The sequence below is a fragment of the Aethalodelphis obliquidens genome, unplaced genomic scaffold (assembly GCF_003676395.1).
Source record: "Aethalodelphis obliquidens isolate GAN/ISIS:26980383/991018 unplaced genomic scaffold, ASM367639v1 scaffold5, whole genome shotgun sequence".
Lineage (NCBI taxonomy): Eukaryota > Metazoa > Chordata > Mammalia > Artiodactyla > Delphinidae > Aethalodelphis > Aethalodelphis obliquidens.
Window position 1 is genome coordinate 48,776,932 of NW_020837949.1, and position 21,342 is coordinate 48,798,273.

Genomic DNA, 21,342 nt, shown 5'->3' on the forward strand with positions numbered 1-21,342 from the left:
AGCTTTAATCTGGATCTGCCTAGCAACTACGATCTAAAAGTAATACTATAGGCACTCTAGGGTTCCTAGGGAGATTTTTCACTATGACTTTTAGGTGAGGTGGCTGGTTTTCTCTTGAATTTTTAACAAGTAACTTGAATTGTTAACAGATCATTTATATGGTATTAAGCATACCTTTTTCCTTGTTGTTCAATATGGATGAAGAATGAGTGCTTAGATATAACTGGGATATAGCAAATGTTTGATTCACTCTTTTAAAAAATTATTCTAAATGAGTATATGGAAAAAACCCAAACCACAAGATTTTATTGTGGGGATTAAATGACTTCAAGCCAACCAATCAGCCTAAGATTTGGAAATCATCTAGAAAACTAGCCAGAACACAAGAAAAAATAAAGTAACATATCACTGAATGCAAAAATCAAAAGTGTCTAGTTTGTAAATCACCTTGTTTGAATTTAAAAGGTTTATATGAGTTTTAAAGCAGTTTTTCCGTAAAAGATTCCTGCTCTTGAAAACACAACTGAGTATTTTTAATCTATTCTAATATAATCTGTGATTTTTAATGAAAACATAAAACGTTCATATGGCTTTGAATTATCAATTTCTCATCATCATTTTTCCAATTATTGAGTAGGTAAATGGAATTAACTTGAATTATTTTCTCTGTTGTGCTTTCCATGCTTTTTTTTGGTTGCTGTTATTGTTATTTTGGTTTTGTTTGTTTTGGTTACACACTATGTTTTAACCTGCTTCCACTTTTTTGAATTCCTCTTTGTAGAGACCATCATAATTTTGGAAGTTGTATCCTTTTGTAACAGAAAGAAGCAGTTGTGTACTGACTTTCAAAAACTTACTTTAGCTAAGTTACAGCGAATATACATTAAAATAGGATCTGTTTTTATCTAGTTCAAAAATTTTTCTTTGGTTTTCCATGAAAGTGACCGAATTTAATAGTAAAATTTACCTCTTTGACAAAGTAACACTTTTAAAGATGGCTAAATTATAAAAGACTTTTCTCGATTAGTTTTTGGTTTTTTATAATATTTTTAAGTTTAATTTTTACTTTATATTGGGGCATAGTTGATTTACAATGTTGTGTTAGTTTCCGGTGTACAGCAAAGTGGTTCAGGTATACATACATGTATACATATATCCATTCTTTTTTTCTCTGATTCTTTTATAGGTGATATAGAAGATGGAGAAGAATACGATGACCCTTTTGCTGGGCCTCCAGACACTATTTCATTAGCCTCAGAAAGATATGATAAAGATGATGAGGCCCCCTCTGATGGTATGCGACATTTTCCCATAGAATATACCTCTTGACACTCTAACACAAAACAGTGCAATGTGTAAAGGTGGTGGTCTTGTCAGAAAGCAGATAAACACAGAGGCTTCAGTTAACTTACCTTTACCAGAACCTTTTAAGGAACAGAAGAGCTCTCTCTAGTGGTTTTCCTAAGTATGTAGTTCTTTCTTTTCCTAGGAAATTTTCTTTACTTGAATTTTTAGGAGAGTGCTTGCATCATCGTATGAACATTATCAGTAAGTTTGTTGGTTAATTGGATATTATCAGATTCTTGCTTAATTTTATTGTGCTGCTTAATGGCTTGTTGTATTTCATTATTTTATAAATAATGAAGAAGGTTTTTGGTCTCTTTTTTCCTGAAAACTTCATACAAAATGAGTTCATAAAATATTAAATTAATTATTCCTACATTGCCTTCTCTCATTGAGACAGGTTTCCATCAAATGCTTCTTTTAATTATACATTTTCATTTTTCTGATTGTCATTTAAAAATATCCTATATTACACAGTAATATTATAGTTTTTTGTATTAATTGAAATGGTAATAAAATTGATTATTTATTTCTTATTAATTTTTAAAAACTTGCCAAAGTTATGAAACTTGTTTTTAGTGTAGCATGTGCTTTCTCTGTTATGCCACCCAGTTGAGTGCATCTGAATTATAGAGACCTATAAGGGTGATATATAGGTACAGATTAAGAATGTGTATTGATAAATTAGCCATGCATATTAATTTGTGGCACTCAAAGTTTCACATAGACATAGAAATGAATAATGCCTTCTGCCACTATATGATGATCAAACTGTGCAGTTCCATCTCTAAATACAATTGCTGAATGAAAATATGCTTCCTGCAACAGAGCACTCCACATTTTATGTTATCCAGATTATTCCCTTTGGAAACATAAATTGCTTTTATGAGGTATAAAATTATGTCTACTGCAGAACAGGGATAAGTCAAGTACATGCATAAGTGATAAACATTCTAACCACTGATTCAGAACAACACAAGCTTTTTTTTATATTCAGAACTTTGTACAGTGTGTAGCAACAATAATCATATCCATTTTATGTTGAATTTTACATTTTGGCTAACATTTAATATCTATTTTTAAAAGGAAAGAATTTCTTTCTCTTAGATTGTCTAGTTTTTAAAAAGATGTACATTTTTCTTCAGTCACACTTATTATCTGAAACAGAGCATTACCCCTTCTAACCTGATCTTCAAAAGCATTTCTACTAGAAAATGTTTTATAATCGATGAAGTAATATTTTCAGGCAAAACAATGAATTATTATTTGAGTTGAACTATTTTTCAGACACATTACAATGGTTTGTTTTGCTTCTCTGGAAAACATTGGTAGATAGAAATGAGTATGTTTGTATGTATACATATATAGAGAGTACTTATACTCAGGATAATATATAGATATGGATACATATTCATAGAATATATATGCTCAGGATTTCTCAGAGTAGCATAGATAAATTTTTGATGTACCAGGAAGCATTATGTGCCATCTTGAAAAAATTACAACCTAAGAAATCCAACAATTAAATATATGTGAGAGCCAGTGATTTGTTAGGAAAAGTGAATTGCTATTGTATTTCATGTAAATAATCATTTACAGGATTATTTTCTTTTTCTTCTGAGTAACTAATTTATTATGTTTGTTTTCATAACCAAATATAAAGAAAATACATTAATAGCATGAAAAAGATTTATTGCTAAAACATTATCAATATTTGAATATTATTTAATAAATTATATTTATGTGTAACATTTAAATTTTTGTTAAATATTGCATTTTCATCAGTGTTTATGTAAGCAATTCTTAGATTGAAAATTTAACTTTTAGTATTATTCATTTTTGGTATATAAATAATGCTGTTTTTGATAATTTTACATTTTCTTCTAAGAATACTCTAAATTAATTTTAAAACTACCACTTGAACTTTTAATTTCCACTCTTAAATATCATCTAGTCATATTAGTTTTTCTTCCTGCAACTTAATCGTTATATGTGTTCTCTTTCCTTTGCTGAATAAATTTTCCTTCATTGTGTGACCTTAGTCTAATGATATATTAATTATAAAATGGTAATGCATTTAACAACAAGTATAACTAAATTAGCACAGGTCACCAAAAGGCCTTTTGTCAAATCAGATTGTTGTTTTGTCCTTTTGACTTTTACCTTATGGTAGGCACTAACAAAATATCTGAACTTTGATGGATTATAAACTACAAACATGATATGTATTTTTCATAATGCTAATGTAATTTTCAAGGTACTATAAAGGTCAAACCTGCACATCTCTGTGTGCATTCTAAGTTTGTCTTTTCCTTTAATATTTCTTTTTCTCTGTTCCTCTGGTTCAAAAGTTCATTCAGTTCCCAAATGGCTACCTAATTTTCCAGTTATTCCCTCAAGCCATATGTGTTTTGGTTTCTTTATGGTTTATTAGGTACTGTAGGAAAGTAGCATAAGTTATATCTTCTAATGAAATTCAAGCACACTTCAGTGATGCTTCGACTTGATTGCTGATAGCAATTAAATCACAGCCAAGGAGAATAATGCATAATCTCACAAGGTCCAGACACCCTATAGAAATTGAAAGGAAATGAAAACAGAAAACAAAAACAAAGTCTTCAAACCCTGCCAGACACGCTGTTTCCAGCCTGCCTTTTTTTTTTTTTTTTATTGGCCAACTGCCTGATTGATAGCAAAATCATAACTTGCTGCATGCTAACAGGCAGAGTTCACTTGTAGGTTATTGTGAACTGATAAAGGGTTAGATGGAGTTTTGATTTTCGCATTGGACCTTGGTACACCAGATTAATGGAATTTCAATGAGTGACTAGAGTAGCCACAGCTTTGTCAGAGAAACAGATGGATATTCTATAGTCATGTCTACTCATTAATACTAGTTGCCTGAAAGGTGTGCTGCTTTTCTATACAAAAGAGTTGATATAATTGATTTTTGAATAATGCATTGAAAACAAAGTACCTTATTGATGACTAGAATTGTAACGTAGATGGTGACAGATTTTTGTAACGCTTGTAGCTTAAAAATATTGTACTTTGTAATTTTTTCTCGTCTCTCTTTGGAAACACTTTTTTGTTTTTATTTTTTGAGGGAAAATACATTTTATAAACGATTGTATGACTGCTGTTAGTTTCATTGTGATTTGGTAATATTTATAAAAATTATATTTAATAGAAATTTCATTTTATTAGCTTTGTGCTTTTATTTTTTTCTGAAAAACTTAAATCATAATGGTTTCTAGACTATTGTAGATCACTGTTAGAAGTTTTATGCTATTGTATGGCTGGATATATTGAAGTGTTAGTAGAAATGGTGCATGTCAGTAATCAGATAAAATTAGAGATAATGAAACTCAAAACCTTAAAGAATATCCCTTGTCATACATGTTAGAATGTTTGTTTAGGCACTAAGATGGTAGATGCAGGGTAGCTTTTAGATACAATATAACGATTTGGGTTTCCATTTTTCTATTTTGAAATCATTTTGCATTCATTTTCATTATTTGTAAAAGCAAGCATCTAACCGTGTAGCATTGTGGAAAGTCCCTAAGGTAAGGTGAAAGGATTCAGTGAGCTAGAAGACATATATTGGCTCTGCCCATCGATGATAGGTTGAAGGATCACAGTAGACATTTGTTACAAATCTGATTCAGTCCTAGACCATAATCACTTTGTGGATAAGAATCTGGAACCTCTAGGGCGTGAATATAGGAAGACTAAAATGAAGCTAAAGATACAAAACAGTCATTTATTGTCCTGGTATCTTCTTAACTAAAAATTCCCAAGTAATATAGGTTACTAAAAACTGTGAGCATTACAGAACATATGTTTGTATGAAAAAATACTGGTTTACGTATGGAACTATTTTTAAAGTTTGAGATTAAGAAAAAAGGCTATGCTCTTTTGATCATAACTTATAATAGTAGATGATGTTTTCTTCTTTTTTGGTATTCGTTTTCTTTAAGGAATACAATATATGAAAACTTGAACTTATAAAACATGTAAATCACTTATTCCAAAGGATTACTTTAAGGATTAGCTCCATGATGCCTATAAATAATGAACTCTTACAATGCATCTACAACAAGCTTAGATCTAAATCCATCCATGTGCATAAATATAAATTTAATGGATAAATTTTTACACATTACACATTTTTTTAACACCTTTATTGGGTATAATTGCTTTACAGTGGTGTGTTAGTTTCTGCTTTATGATAGACACCGACTTTTGAGGAAGATTTTTTTGTGCATAAAGTTGGTGTAGCACTAATCAGTTCTAGTAAGAGCCAAGCAATAGATGTTTTACTTTTCTCTGGGCTCCAGTAGAATGTGAAATAATATTTAAAACCAGGAAAAACAAGGTTCTTTCAATTACTTCCCATTTAGGGTAACCAACTATAGTATCATGTGGTTTTTGATAATAAAAATCATATTTTTGCATTTTATTCTGAGAATTTAGATTAGTTTGCAACTTACACATATCTTTGTATACATAACATATTGTTGCACTTGTGTGGGTTTTTTTTTTTTTAACTTTTTTTTGGGTTCCTTTAAGCTAGCTTGTGTTATAGCAGTATCAGAACAATGATTATTTTAGTCCTTCTGTAATGCGTATAGCCTAGCTTCAGGTACTTTGGTAGACGTGAGGGGTTATAGTTTGGAGAAATGATAAAAAAGTAGAAAACATGTTTTTACACTCAAGATATATATTGTGTGATTGGAGATATAAAGTATACACAGATGTAAAATATTTTTATGATTACAAAGGCATATATGAATAAAATAAAAACACATAGCCATTGAGAATCATCTTTTTGATTTTTATGCCATTGAATGGGAAAATACATCACTATAAAACAAAGTGGGCAAATAAGACTATAACAAAATGGGCTAGATAAGAAATATTGCAAAGGTAATAAAACTCAAATTATGAAAAATAATGCATTTTTAATACAGTAAATTAGCAGTTATTTACACAATTCATGAAGAAAGGAACAAGGTACCTTGGCAAGGTAATGGGGAATTCAAAGATGAAGAAAAAAATTCCTGTTTTCAAGAGACTTGTGATCCAGTTGGAAGGAGAAGATAGCCACCTATCAGCAATCTAAGTTCTAACAAGGCAGATTCTGAAAATAGTAACTAGTATGTGTTAAAATATTGAATTGATTTGGCCTGTACCAAGGCAAATAATTGGTATCATTGATTTTCTTCCCTTATTTGTTGACTCAGTCAGTCATATGTTTTGGCATCATGTTGAATAAACCAAAACATAAACTTTATGCCTACATTCTGAGAGGTTGTAGAGTAAATTGTAAACGGAGGGCCTTTTTTTTAAAAGTGAGTTTTGCATGGTTCCTCAAGTTTGCTAGAGAGAAAGTGGGAAAATCTGCTGAAAAGAACATTTAGAGTAGAAGTCCAAAAACCAGGTTTTCATACTGATTGGTAATCGTTTTGTTGTCAAGGTCAAGTCACTTAGCCTCTCTGGATTTTTACTTTCTGATTTGTGAAATGAAGAGTTTGGACCAGGTGATTGATTAGAAGTTCCCTAGATCTCCAAATGCTTGTGTCCACATTTCAGAATTAGTAAATTTAATGGTGGCACATTTGCCTGGAGAAGGTAATAACCAGAGGTGATGTTGAATAGGAAGGAGCGCAGTGGGTCTTAGAGGTAAGCAAATGAGGGACAGTAAGAGCTGAATACCAAGTTAAGGAGTTTACCTTTGATCTGGTAGTCATTAAGAGATCCCTGAAGCAATAGACTGCTGTGATGAGTACATATTTGAGGGAGATGGTCCTGACAGTTAATTGTTGAATGAGTCAAGGCAAAGAGACCGTCTAGTGGAGGCAGCAAGCTAAGCGTCTTGCTACATTATTCTGAATCTTGAAAGGCTCTCTGTGCGGTAGATATATCATCACTATTTGACAACGGAGGAAATTCAGGGATAGAGAGGTCAAATGAAGGTCATATAAGTGGCAGAACTGAAATTTGAATTCATGTCTGTCTGACTCCAAGGACCCGGCTCTGCTCTCAAAACCGCTATATTTTGCCTCTTCCCCAGCTAAGATACTGTTGCTTTTGGTTCAGAGGGTGTTGAGAAGAGCCAGGGTTAGAGTAGTAGACATTGCACTGAAAAGGAAGGGATTCTTTTAGCCCCTTCCTACCCAAAGTATGGACTGCAGACCAACTGCAACAGTGTCACCTGGGAGCTTGTTCAAAATGCTAAATCTCTGTCCCCACCCATACCTACTGAATCTGAATTAGCATTTAAACAAGATCTCTATGTACACATTAAAGTTTGAGAAGCTCTGTTCTAATTGTGTTTATTACCTTGGGCTTTGTGGCTGAAAAGAAGGGTGAGCCATTGCACTTGGGCTGAATGCGCAGATGTGGACTAGGCATGGCGCTAAGCAGTCCTTTGTAGTAGGTAAAAATGATTCTTTACTTCCTGCACTCTTCTGTGGTCCCTCAGCACACTGCACAGGGCCCCTTCCCGACACTACTGTCTGTCGGTAGTTGTCCCATTTTTGAATCTGTTTCCCCCCTCAAATCAAATTCTCAGTTAAGTACATTGGAAAGGCTTTGATAAATTACCCCTAGGAAAGTTTGCATGTTAATAGAGGAATACCTTAACCCAAGGGAGGTCAAGTTCCACTCACAGATCTTTAGGTATCAGCACTGGGCCAATGGTAAAGATATTTTTGGCTGTTGCAGAACACTGTATCTTATAAAATTTAGGCACGTAACAGACTTATCTTTCTTGCTATATATATTTGGATTTGGCCTCTGGTCTTTGTTTGGAGAAGTCACAATGTATAGCTTCCTGTTTTCAGTTGTGTGTCCTGTTTGCAACTGCACCAAAGTGTGAATTAAGAGTTTAAACGTTGAAAAGCAAAGGTTAAGACCATAGACTGACCCACTTGATTTTCGAGGAAGGCTTGCTAGCCTGGCACATGATTCCGCAGAGAGCTCCCTTCCTCTGAGACAAATTCCTTAGAAGTGACTGTGCTGGTGCTTGAGGTAGCATCTTAGGAAGGAAAGGGGATTGAACCATCTTTAAGTAATATTTATTGAGAAATATGTCTGACACTGAACCAGATTCTTTCATCTACATTATTTCATTTAATTGACTCAGAACTACCAGGGAGACATTTTCCCTATTTTGCTGATGTGGAAACTGAGACTCAAAAAGTTGACTATCATATCCAACTTAGAAGTAGCAAACTTCAACTCCTTTGATCCTTCTATGCCATGCTACTTAAAAAATTAGACTAGTTTTTTTCCTACTTACAAGAGACATGCATCCGGTTAAAAATAAAAATGATCGGAAGGGTATACGATAAAATGTAAAAGCCTCCTTTTCCACCCCGCCCTAACCCCAGAGGCAGCCACTTGTTACAGTTTCTTCTCTAGCTACTATAGTAACTTCGGGCACACTACTTCTAGTTCTTGTCTGATCAACCTTGAACAGAATCTGTTGACTCCCTCTATGATGGATGATTCTGCACACCTCCTTTCCCACTTCTGCCTCCCGATTTTTTATTATTTTATTTTTACTTCTTTTTGTGTTTGCTTTTGACTTAAATAATGTTCTTCTTATTTTGTAATGCACCAACCTCAGAAGGTGGCTATTGACTCTTTGTTATTAAGTACGCGGAAAGTAGTGCACCCAGCTTTCCTTCCATCTCTCTTTCCACTCTTAAATTCCAAATTTGTTCATTAAATTATTTTTGCATTGTTAAGATCTATAATATTTATGTTTGATTCTCTAACTCTAAGCTGACTGTGCTTTGTCTGCAAGTTGCATTTTAATCATTGGTCCTTTTCCTTCATGTTATTGGTTTCCCTCAAAGGTCTGGACAGCCTTGGCTATTGATTCCTGTTCATGAGCATAGTGTAGGTAATTTGTGAGGGGTTCCTTTGCTTTTGCGTGTCTATATCCTGAAAGCCATTTCCTTTGAATGGGAGGTCTGATTGGGGGTTGTGAGTAAAGTGGGCAAGGCTTGCTTGGAGGCAGCCTGCCTACGTGTTAGTGAGGAGCACAGAGGCAGACTGGGACCCTCAGTTGTCAAACGAAGTAGGACATTACTGAGGCAGAAGTTGAATGCTTTTATTTCATTTCTAGTTACAGGTTTTTAACCCCTTTCCTCCTTTTTTTGGTACAGAATTGGGGGTAAGATTAAAGCAATTCCTTTATTAAACCTTCTAAAATTATGGCTCTTGAGAACACATGCACTTATGAGTTAAAGAGGATGACTTTGATTTTATAGAGTCCATCAACAGTTTGGGGGTAGAGTCTAGGATTCTTATTCTATTTTTAAAAATTAGCTTTATTGAGATGTAAATAATATAACCATAGAATTTACCCATTTAAAATATACAATTCAGTAGTTTTTAATATACTCACAGAGTTGTACAAGCATCACCCCGATTAATTTTAGAATATTTTCATTGCCACAAAAAAGAAACCCTGTACTATGAACAGTCACTCCCCATTTTCCCCAAATCTAGGCCCCCCTCCCCACCTCATGGGCCTAGGCAGCCACAAATCTACTTTCTTTCTGTATAGATTTGCCTAGTCTGGACATTTCATGTAAATGGAATCACACAATATGTGGCCTTTTGTGCCTGGCTTCTTTTACTTAGCATAGCGTTTTCAAGGTTCATTCGTGTTGCAGCACACAGCAGTACTGCATTCCCAATAATGCTTCACTTGTATGGGTATGCCACATTTTGTTTGTCCATTCATCAGTTGATGATTTAAAAAATATATGTTTATTTATTTATTTGGTTGTGCCAGGTCTTAGTTGCGGCAGGAGGGCTCCTTAGTTGTGGCATGCATGTGGGATCTAGTTCATTGACCAAGGATCGAACCCACGCCCCCTGCATTGGGAACACAGAGGCTTAACCATTGCGCCACGAGGGAAGTCCCTAGTTGATGATTTTTTGAGTTGTTTCTTCTTCTTAGCTACTATTAATAATGCCACAGTGAACATGTATGTACAAGTTTTTGTGTATGTCTTCATTTCTTCTAACTCTCTACTGTACCTTGGAGTAGAACTGCTGGGTCCTACATTAACTCTAAGTTTAACTTTTTGAGAAATTGTCAAACTATTTTCCAAAGTGCCATATACCATTTTATGTCCCCACCAGCAATGTGTGAAGGTTTCCACTTCTCCACATCCTCTTCAACACTTGTTATTGTCTGTCTTTATTTTAGCCATCCTAGGGGGTGTTCAGTGGTATCTCATTGTGGTTTTGATTTGCATTTCTCTAATGACTAATGATGTTGATCATCTTTTCATATGCTTATTGGCCTTTTGTATGTCTTCTTTGGAGTAGGCCTAGTCAAATCATTTTTCCATATTTCAATTGGGCTGTCTTTTTATTGTTAAGTTCTACGAGAACTCTAGCTACCAGTCTCTTATGAGATATATGATTTGTAAATATTTTCTCCAGTTCTGTAAGAACTTAAATTCTTACACCTTAAGGTGTAAGTTCTTAAGGTGTTCTTAACTTAAGAACTAAGTTATTTCTCAAAATACTGAGTTCTTTAAAGAATTGTGAGATTAATATACTAATTAAAACAGGGACATATCCTAGCCTACCTTTAATGTTATTGTTGCTTAGTGGATACTTTAGAAACTGTGCAGATGGCAAAAAGTAATTTTCTTGCTGTGCTTTATTCAGCTCAGTGAACTCTCGAATTCTATAGCCTTTAACATAATTTAAAAAAGAATTCTTGCTTTGTGTTGTTGCAGAAGATATCAATCCCCTCATTTAGCAATATCATCTATGCCTTTTGAAATGTAAATGCAGTAAGGTTTGCTGCATTACACATATAAATGAATAATCATATGGCTCTTCTTTCACATCAGTTTTACTTTAACAAATTATTTCAGAGAACATACAGTCCAAGTAAATTATTTTGTTGATATTCTGACTTTTTTGGGCTGGATTTTGTCAGTGTATAGTTATGGTGGTGGGATCTAAGGGGTGCTGGGGTGATCATCTCAGAAAAATGGTCACTATTTTTAGCTTTCAAAAAAGAAGTTGGTTTGTTTCTTTGAATTTGTTTCTTCTCCTTTGTAAGGACGTGTGTGTGTGTGTGTGTGTGTGTGTGTTTTGTGTTGTTTTTCTTCCTATATGTCAGTCACTAAACCTAGTAGTCTTGCCAGATAAGGGAACTGAGACATAAGGGAGCAACGTGAATTATCTAAGCAGTGCTACTCATTGTGTAGTCTGCAGATTGATCTGAGTCTGTGATCTGTTTGCTACTGGTCTGCAACAATATAAGTACAGAAAATGAGATTAAGCACTTAGAAATGTTTATAGCATTTTGACATTCCTGCATTATCCAAATACGTGATCATTATTTTTTCTAGTAATTCATATTATATATAAAATACATACATATATACCTATATGTATATACATATTTTTAACCATAGTATTAATTTGTGATGTTGTGATGTCTTGTGGGGGTAACTGGTCCTTTATCACAGTTAGAAGAATTGATCTAGGGTCAGAGAGAGAATTAATTACAGTAGTCTCAGTATCTTCATCTCCCATCCTTCTGATTTTTGGTTATTTTTTGGAAGTCTTATATCTTTCTTATATCATATATCTTTCTGTATATCTTCATCCATAGTCACAGTCATGTTTTAATTTCTATATTAGGTCTATTTTCACTATTGAGGAAATTTTAGGGATTCTAATTCCATTTTTCTTGATATACTTTCAAGTTCCGAAGTCATAATGAGATATTTAAATATATTTTATATGAAAGTTCTGAGAGCAGTCTCCAAATTTGGCTGTCATTGAAGCAAAGATGCTGCCTCGAAGCTTTCCATTTGGAATATCTAGAGAAAATGTTAATGTAATTTGGATACCGTCTAGTTATTTTCCATGCGTAAAAAGCAGAAAAAGATAGTGTAAAATTTAAAGACTCTCAGAAAAGTGATTTCATCTCAGAGATGTGCTTTGGTGTCAATTTGTTTAAATGTCTTCAAAAGCTCCTCCTCACTTTCTAATACCACCTGTAAGCCATGCTATTTTGAACATGCCCATCACTTTTCTTTTAACACCAAAGGAAGTTAATAAAAAATAATATTTTAATATCAAAAAATAGTAAAATGTCTTACCATGGGGAAAAAATACGCATATATTTCTTTCATTGAATAGGACTTGTTTTGGTATTGGTGTCCTGGGCCCTATGTTCTGGGATAAATGTATGCCATAAACTTCTAATATGTTTACAATAGGATTTCTTTATAAAAGAAAATGTGTCTTTTAGGAGGTGAAGAATTGATTTTTTTAAATATAAGTAGTGAGAGAGGGTAACAATGTTGTATGCTTTAGGCAGAGTGCTACATGGAATAAAAGTTTAATTCAACACATTTTACAGTTTGTTAGACTGGGGTATTAATAAGACAAGTCACTGCTTTTAAGATGAGCAGAGGAAAGAGAGTTGACCAACTTACTGCTACTTTGGGTCATCAATTGTCATATTTAACAGAGGTAATAATGGGTAAAGCAAGTAGGTAATGGATTAAGCAAGTAGAGATAAGAGCTGTGAGGAATGTCTCAGAAGACAAATAAAAATTTGGTTTGCTGTGGGAGGGGAGCTGAAGTGGGGAAGAGAGACAGGGATGGGCACCCTTCTGGGGAGCGCACGCATAAGAAGGACCTGACTAGAGGCTTGTTGGTCACCTTGACAGTGGAGGCAAGGGACAAGGGAGAGTAAGTACCCAGAGGGGATATGGGGAAGGACCAACAGTAGATTTCACCATGAGACCTAAGGTGAACCCTGACATTTAGATTCTTTTCTCAAGGATGTGAGGCCATCTATAAAGAGGACAAGAAACATTAAGTCTGTTGAGCTTGAAGGATTATTGAGAAATTTAGTCAAAGAAATTTAAGAGGGAGTGTGAGATATGGGATAGAGATATGGAGAATCATTGATTTATTTGCCTAAACATGTTGAATGTCATGAGAATGATAAGACTTGCCAGAGATTGTAGAAAGAGATAGATTAGGAGGTTCAGAATAGAGACATCTGCCCCAAGTTTCCTCACAGTTAAACCAGGAAAATTGTTGCTTTTGCTTCTAAACATATGATCTTAATTTACAGAATTTTAGAAGCCATTAATTACTTTCATTCCTTAATGTGATTATATACATACGGGGATACATTTTATCTTGAGTTTTCTTCAGCATTCATTTGAATCCTGGTATGTTCTTAGGCTTTTCTTTTCTCTTTGTTTTTACTGTCTAATCATATTTCTCCTTGTAATTAAGGAATCATATTTATTAACTGTGTTTTGCCCTGGCAGTCTAACCAATATTAAGCATTAGTCAAGGCAGACGGGATATACTTCTGGTATCCGAAAACTAAATTTTGAAGGGCTTTAAAGAGGATAAAATTTGTACTTCATCATATCAAGGATCAAATTGTATTGTGGTTAAGTGCACAGACTATGGTATTACATGTACCTGGGTTCAATCCTCGTTTGACATTTTGACTTTGGAAAAATTATTTTCTCTCTAAGCCTTAGTTTCTGGGTTTATAAAAATAGGGATAATTGTAGTATCTCATACGATTATTGTAAGGATTAGTGCCTGGCACATAGGACTTGCCCATTGTTAGCTCTTGGCTATTGTAATGTCACAAGATGACCAAGTGATTAGATGAATAACTTTGTTTTAGTATATATTTTCTCTGGAATTTTTTCTTGTTTTTCTTTTCCATTATAGTTTATTATAAGATACTGATATAGTTCCCTGTGCTATACAGTAGGGCCTTGTTGTTTATCTATTTTATGTATAGTAGTTTGTATCTTCAAGTCCCAAACTTTTAAGAATACTTGCTAGTGGGTCCTATTTTGTAAATGGATGAATTCTTTTTTGTGACAGTCATTCCCTGTTTTTAAAATCAGGTTGTTAAATATTTGATTTTTTCCAAAGAAATAAACCTGTATCATATAACTACATGTTTCATAATTGAGTACAATTAAAGTCTTAATATTGCTGTCTTGAACTATGTCAACTGGAATTCTGATACTGGTATTTGCAAAGTTATCTTTTGGGTGATAAAAATATATGAAATAAAAGTTAGTGTTTTTATTATATGTAAAATATTTGGATTTTATTTACTAGTAGCTTCTTTAGTTTAAAAAATTTCCCCAATAAATTTTGTCCTGCTCTGTTTTACTATCCACTGAGCTTTTATAAGGTATCTCTCATCATTTTTTTTCTGTTGACATTTTTTTGACTAACATAGAAATACATTTTAATGTATTTTTATGAATCTTTATGGATACTGGAACCTATTGACCTGTGTGAATACAGACACTTCTGTGAACTAGCTGTTCTCCTCTGAGGCTTTAAAAACATTGTTGGTCTGTTATTTAGTTCAGAAATATGAAGGTTTAACAGCTATTTATCCCAAAATTACAGTGAGGGAATGTGTCCAAAGAAGTTGAAATGCTGATGTACATTTTAAGTTTTATAACAGTATTTCAAACAAGCTATTGGAAGTATACAAACACAAGTTTAGTTAGATGAGGAAAAGTGAGTTAGGTATGGTTTAGATAGGGCATATCCTCTGTGATTAATTTTTCTATCACTGTGGCTGTCAGTGCCCACAACAGGGATTCAGATAGTGCACTGAGCAGCTCATGTTAGCAGTTCATTTCCTAGCCTTCTGCAATATGCTAGAAAATGTATTAGAAAAGGTTTCGGTGAACATCGATCAAATTAGTGTGTACCTGCGATTTGACCAGTCCTTTTCTAGAAGCCTTGTAAATTCAGTCCTTGCTTTTATACTAACAAACTGATTAACCAAAAAACATCTTTGCTTTATCAGATTTATTTACTAATGAAATGTAATTGATCTGTTGCTGATTGGGTTATGAGACTAAATCCAAAGGCCATCTATCTATCAGTGTAATTGCTAATATATTAAATGAATCAACACATATTTATATTATAAAATTGTATATTCTTAGGATTTAAAAATATCAATACTCTTAATTTTTTACCTTTAATATTTTAATATTCTTATTTTCTTATCTAATTTTCTGACCTACTCAAGCTAGAGTAATACAAAGCAGCTGTATATATTCATAGGTGATGATAGGCCAAGGAAAGATGGTAATAAAAAAACAAAAAAGCTCCCTCAGCATAAGCTTTGCCAGACGTTACTAAGTGTATAACTGTCTTACATTTCAAAAGTATGACTTAACTGATATTGAATTTCTCATAATTGCATAAATTGACAATGTGTATTATCTTTTCCCTATCATGATTTGACTTTGAACATGTCTTGAGATGTTACTGTTTCTTTAGCATTCTTTAGATATCACAAGTGGGAAGTACTTTCTTTGTGTGTGTCCAAAAATATAAGTGAAATAATTTTTTATAAAACATGTACGTCAATTGTTTAGTCATGAGACCATTATATGTAACCATTATCTATCCATAATTCTCTTTTTGGAAAACATGCAGAATTTTAACAAATGTCATTGTTGAATGTAACACAAAATAAAAAATAGGAAAAAATAGCTTTATTTTTCACAACAAAGCTGTAACTAAAATACTTTAGTATTTGTTGTCTGTGGATAAAGTTATTGGTGTACTTTGCTAGGGCCTATGATGAAAAGCTGAGATTATCTTTTACTTTTTACTATATATAAGTTTATCATTCCCAACTAAGATTGGGACTATTTAAACCTTTGGCAGTTCACTGGTATGGGGTATTTAGAATCTGTTATTAGGCTATGATAGGAAGGATGTGGTGAGTTGGTGGTAATTGATTTATCCCCATCGTACTGAACCTCCCGCTCTTCTTCCACTTTGTCCTCCCTTGGGCAATAATCACAGTGTCGAACTGCCAATCTGTAGACTTAATTTCTTCCAGCAGTACCATCTGGCTCCTTGGCACCAGAAGTTATATTGGTTCTTTGTGGTTGCTGCTGAATTTGTCATATTGTTAGACAGCTGATGGGATGCTTCTTGCTATTTGATCCTAATTTTCTTTTAACTAATTATTGATTTTTATTTAGAGACTCTCCTTTAGCCATTTCTTAAAGCATGCAAGAATTTTATTGTGAAAAGAATAGAATGCACCTAAACAAATACTGTGTGTAAGCCTTGAGCTTCTCCTCTCTGTATTGTATTCTGTCTAGTTCTTCAGTGGCCCTCCCTTTCAAGAGAGATTAATTTAAAGTTAATTGTAGAGGTTTTCTGTTTCATTCAAAGCCTTGTATCTCTGGGTAAAAGTTACTTGAATGTATATTTAAAATCCTGTTATGACTGCCAACGTTTTCCAATAATGAATATTTAGAAATCCCTATCAGTGGCACAAATAACCTTCTAACCTCCAGCAATACTTTATCCCCTTGTTAAAAAAAGTGGCCATTTGTGTATATCTTGTGGGTTTTTATTGGTAGGTGAGGTGGTTTTACTGTCATCCGTAATAACATCCATAAACAGTTTTAAAAAATAGTTACTAAAAGCACATCTGAGTTTCAGTAATTTAAAAAAATTGCCTAAGCACACAGTTCTATACACTGAAACATTTTTTTTTCATATTACATAGTAAACTAGACATTTTTGATGAAGGCAAAGAATTATCTGACCTATTTGTTTTCTGATATAAAGATCATAAACAAAAATAAATTATTACTGAAACTCTCAAAGAATCTGCATGTAAAGCAGTTCATTTTGACAAATATTTACTGTATCATATTAGATCACATTCATTTTTAATGACACAAGATACATCTTTCAGAATGTTTTTAGAGGTGTCCATTCATATAAAAGTGTTTCTACTGAGTCGAAACTTTTAATTAGATGTTACATAATCTATGTTGGTTATAATAATTACAGAATGCTATATGTTAGAAATATTTACTTCAAATTCTTATTGTTGCTGGTATGTGGGTGTTTAAAGTTCTTAAATAGTGATTCAGCTGGGATTATTTTAATACCACTATAGGGGAAGTCTACTAACTGAAAACTGAACTTTGCAGAACATTTTCATTTTATGTTAGATAAAATATACAGCTAAATTGCTGTAATTTGGTCATGTGGTGATGTTAAATCCAGTTGTTTATAATTGTTTTGGTTTAAAGTATATAGAGAAAAGGAGCAATAAATGTCACTCTGTAAGAAGAACTAAATCAGTTGTCAGTGAAATGATTCATGTGTTAACTGGGATAGTTAACATGCATCTTATTCTACTGTCTAGCAGGAGGAGGTGGGCTATAGAAAAATGAATGCTTCACTAAATAATTTACAACAATTATATCAAATTTTAATAACTTCAGCTAAGAAGGCATATATATGATTCATGTTCTCACTATCACCTATATTAGAGATTAATTGTGCTTTCTTCAAACAGAAATGTACTCTTATAAATGTTTTTAATTGGTAAATCATGATCAGTTTTATCTTTATAGAGTAGCATTATTTGATCAGTTTTTAGCTATAAGTTCATGTGAAGCTAAAATATTACAGCTAATCTGTTGTCACAAATGCCAGCTCGTTAGAATTTGCCCCTAATATCAAAAAATGCCCTGAATTGTTTGTTGGCTTTATCTTAACTTAAATATGTAAAGGGGGACAGTAAAGCATTTTTCTTTGGAATCACAGGGAGTTCAGTGACCTTTCTGTGGCAAATTATGTAGAAAGAAAATATTTATATTCATTTAAAATAACCTCTGTGAAGAAATAGTCTCATTACCCTGTTTGATCAATTTCTTGTAGCCTGAGCTGTAGCATGCTGCTATTGCCATTGGTTGATGGAATACACTGAGTAGTGGCTAATGGTGATGGTGCTCATCAGGAAGGGTTCAGCCAGCGGTCAGCAACAAATAATTCAAGACTGTTTCTAAGTTTGTGGCTGGTGGAATTTGCTTCTTGCTCCAAGCCAGCGGCATCGCTGAGCTGGGCTATTTGATTAGAAGAGAGGCATATTTGCTTCTTAGCAACTGCACATTTGCACAACCCATAGTCCTCTACTGCCTCCAAAGGTTTTCCTTTTGTGATGGTAGAATAATACTTTATTGTTGATTGACGGACAAAAGAGATTCTAATACAAGGCAAGCTGATAACCATTTTTGTTGTTGTTGTTGGCTTTAAAAATTTGCACCTACGCATAACATTTTTTGAAAAAGTATAGAATAAATGTATGCATAGTATAAATAGGCATGGAAAACCCCAATGTGTTCGAATTTTAATATGCATATTAGCATGGAGGTTTGCACAGCATGAGTACAATTGCATACTGTTACATTTTTGCCCAGCAGGTTCAATGATAGGAAATCAATTCTGACCCTAGTGTGTGTATTACATATATCCATACTCTGAATGTTTGTATCTCCCAAGTAGAATTAATGCTAGAGAAAAATTTAACAAATAGTGTTGAAAGATAAATTGTTAGTAGAGTTTTAAATGGCTTTGTCAAATTTAAAAACTATTCTTTATATAAAGTTAAATAAGTCAAATTTAAAATTCTAATACAATGTGGGTATATAGAATTTGGAACATATTTCTCACAGGAATGAATCTGCAGAAGAAAATGTGTCTTTAATAATAAACAAAGGTATTTATAACCCAGCAGTTAAGAAACAAGTGAGAAAAGATAAATTTGGGGAGGCCAGTCTGAGTTTTATGACCCTGGGAAACCAGGACCAGAAAATCCTTTTTTTAAAAAACATGGTTTTACGGATTGTCTCAAACTATATGGTTAGGATTTGAGTTTCAAGATTTTAAGGAAGATGATGTAAAGGATGATATGACCATAGATAATGTTAATTTTACTCTTGCATTATTTTTTGATAATTAAAAAATACCTGCTATACTTTAAAGGAAAAATGCAAAAACCATTTGAACCTATATATTTATATATATATAATTTAAATCCATTGTTTTGTATAAATTGTTGACATAATTCATGGTAATGCATATGAGTAATATAAGGTTAAATTTTTAAGATTAATATAAGATTACATTCTGTGATATTATATTTAGACCATATTACCCTTTTTTCCAACTTAAGGAATGTTTTTTCTATTTTTGTCTCCTAAGGTTCATGACAGATATGAGAGTTTCCATAATTTAAAATGAACAACGAAAAAGTGTAGTGGTGTGAAATTTTCCAGTTAACAAATCTTGAAACGTGTTTTGGGATTTAGGGAAAGTTAAAGCAAGTGCAGACATTAACATAGACATTAAGTGTGTATGGGCAAATACTCTCATTTCCCAATAGAAGGACCTTAGGGCATATCAGTATGCATAATATGACCATCACTGTATTTACTAACTAATAAATAACCACTTCAGTGGCAACCTAGAGCCCAAAAAAGGGAAAAGGAGTGAGGTTGAGTGATTTGATATTGCAAAGCAGTAATATGCCCCATCGTATCAAGCAGCTGTCCCTTTGCAATTTCAGTTAACATCTTTGGAACAATTTCTTCAAAAACAAACTGGAGCTCTGGGAGGAAATGGAAAATACTTTTAAGAATGGTTTTAAATTGTTTAAAAATTAACATGCCTTCAAGTGAATTGCCAAAGTTAGGATGTGAGTTATATGAATTAAGATTATAGCTTTTATGAACATTTTATTTATAAGGTAAATTATAGGACTTTGATGTAATAAGGAAAATGTTCTTTAAATTACTAAACTCTTTTGCAAATACTAGTTGCAAAAATGGGATTTTAAAACTCTAATCTACTACATTAAAATCACTTGTATTTATTAGTCTATATAATTAAGTGGCATTTATTGCCAAGTGTCCTTTCCCCTATTAACAATTTCTCATTTGGGGATACATAGTAAAAGTTAGTTTTCTTAGTGGAACTTTATAACAATTGTCACCTGCTGATGGGGACATCTATTTTATTATTAACTAGGTTCTTCCCTCCATCTCCTTGCAAATATAAGAAGTACAAAGTTATATCTTTTTGGACTTCAGTTTTTACACATAGGTTCATTTGTTGGGGAAGAAGATAAACAGGGACAACGAGAGGTTTCTGATGCTCTTCTTTAGGTAAGGAGGATATAGGAGTAAGGAAGGAGCAATTTGGTGGGGTTGAGGAAAATGATGGGATTTTATTATCTGTTCATCAGAAATTTTAGTACTCATGTGGCTTCCTTAGATCTTTAAGGTAAAATCTCTAGAGAAATATATCAGAATAAATTTCAGTGGCATGCATGGTGAATTATTGTTTTATTATTGAAGAAGCTATGGTCCAGAGAGATTAGGTGATTTGTCCAATGCCACAAAGCAAGTAATGGTGAAGCTGAGGAGGAAATTTAGGTATTTTTTCCTCCAAAACCTATGATCTTTCTCTCGTGGGGCACTAATACCTGTCCTGCAGGCTAGTAGTGTTTAGAACATTTGCTTTGGATGCTGACAGACAGGAGATGAAATCTCTGATACTAGCTTTGTGACCTGACCAAACCACTTGGCTTCTTTGAAGTTCATTTTATAGTTAGATTGAAGAAATAGTCACTTTAAAGTTCATTTTATAGTTAGATTGACATAAGGATAATAATATCATGGGGTTATTTGAGGCCCATGGAGTTATTTGAGGCCCAAATGAGATAATCTATGTGAATTTTCTTTATAATTCTGAAAATACTTTAAAGAATTATTGTTTTCCTAATTTAATGGCGCAACTACGGTCTAGATGGTTTGAAGAAGTCGAATTCATGTTTGTTGATTTTTAACCATGGGAATCATATAGTCTTTTTAGTTCTGTAAGGGACTTAGAAAGTCATTGAGTATGCTACTTCCTCATCTTGCAGGTGAACACTTAAGACTTAGAATGCTTAGTTGGCTTCTCAAGGTCATTATCTCATCACTACTACTAGCACTGTTTATTGGACTTTTAGGTACCAGGCACTGTGCTGGGTGTTTCCCATGTTTTATTTTGAACCCTCATAACATCCTGGTGTAGGAAATATTACACCCA

General features: G+C 33.2%; 1 protein-coding gene across 1 annotated transcript in view; it reads left to right on the top strand.

Annotated features, from left to right (window-relative positions):
- Positions 1 to 21,342, top strand: part of SKAP2 (src kinase associated phosphoprotein 2) — a 155,372-nt gene that overhangs the window by 16,547 nt on the left and 117,483 nt on the right. Inside the window, exon 4 of the mRNA XM_027102344.1 lies at positions 1,187 to 1,294. Coding sequence (XP_026958145.1) covers positions 1,187 to 1,294 — 108 coding nt within the window. The remainder of the gene's footprint in view (positions 1 to 1,186; positions 1,295 to 21,342) is intronic.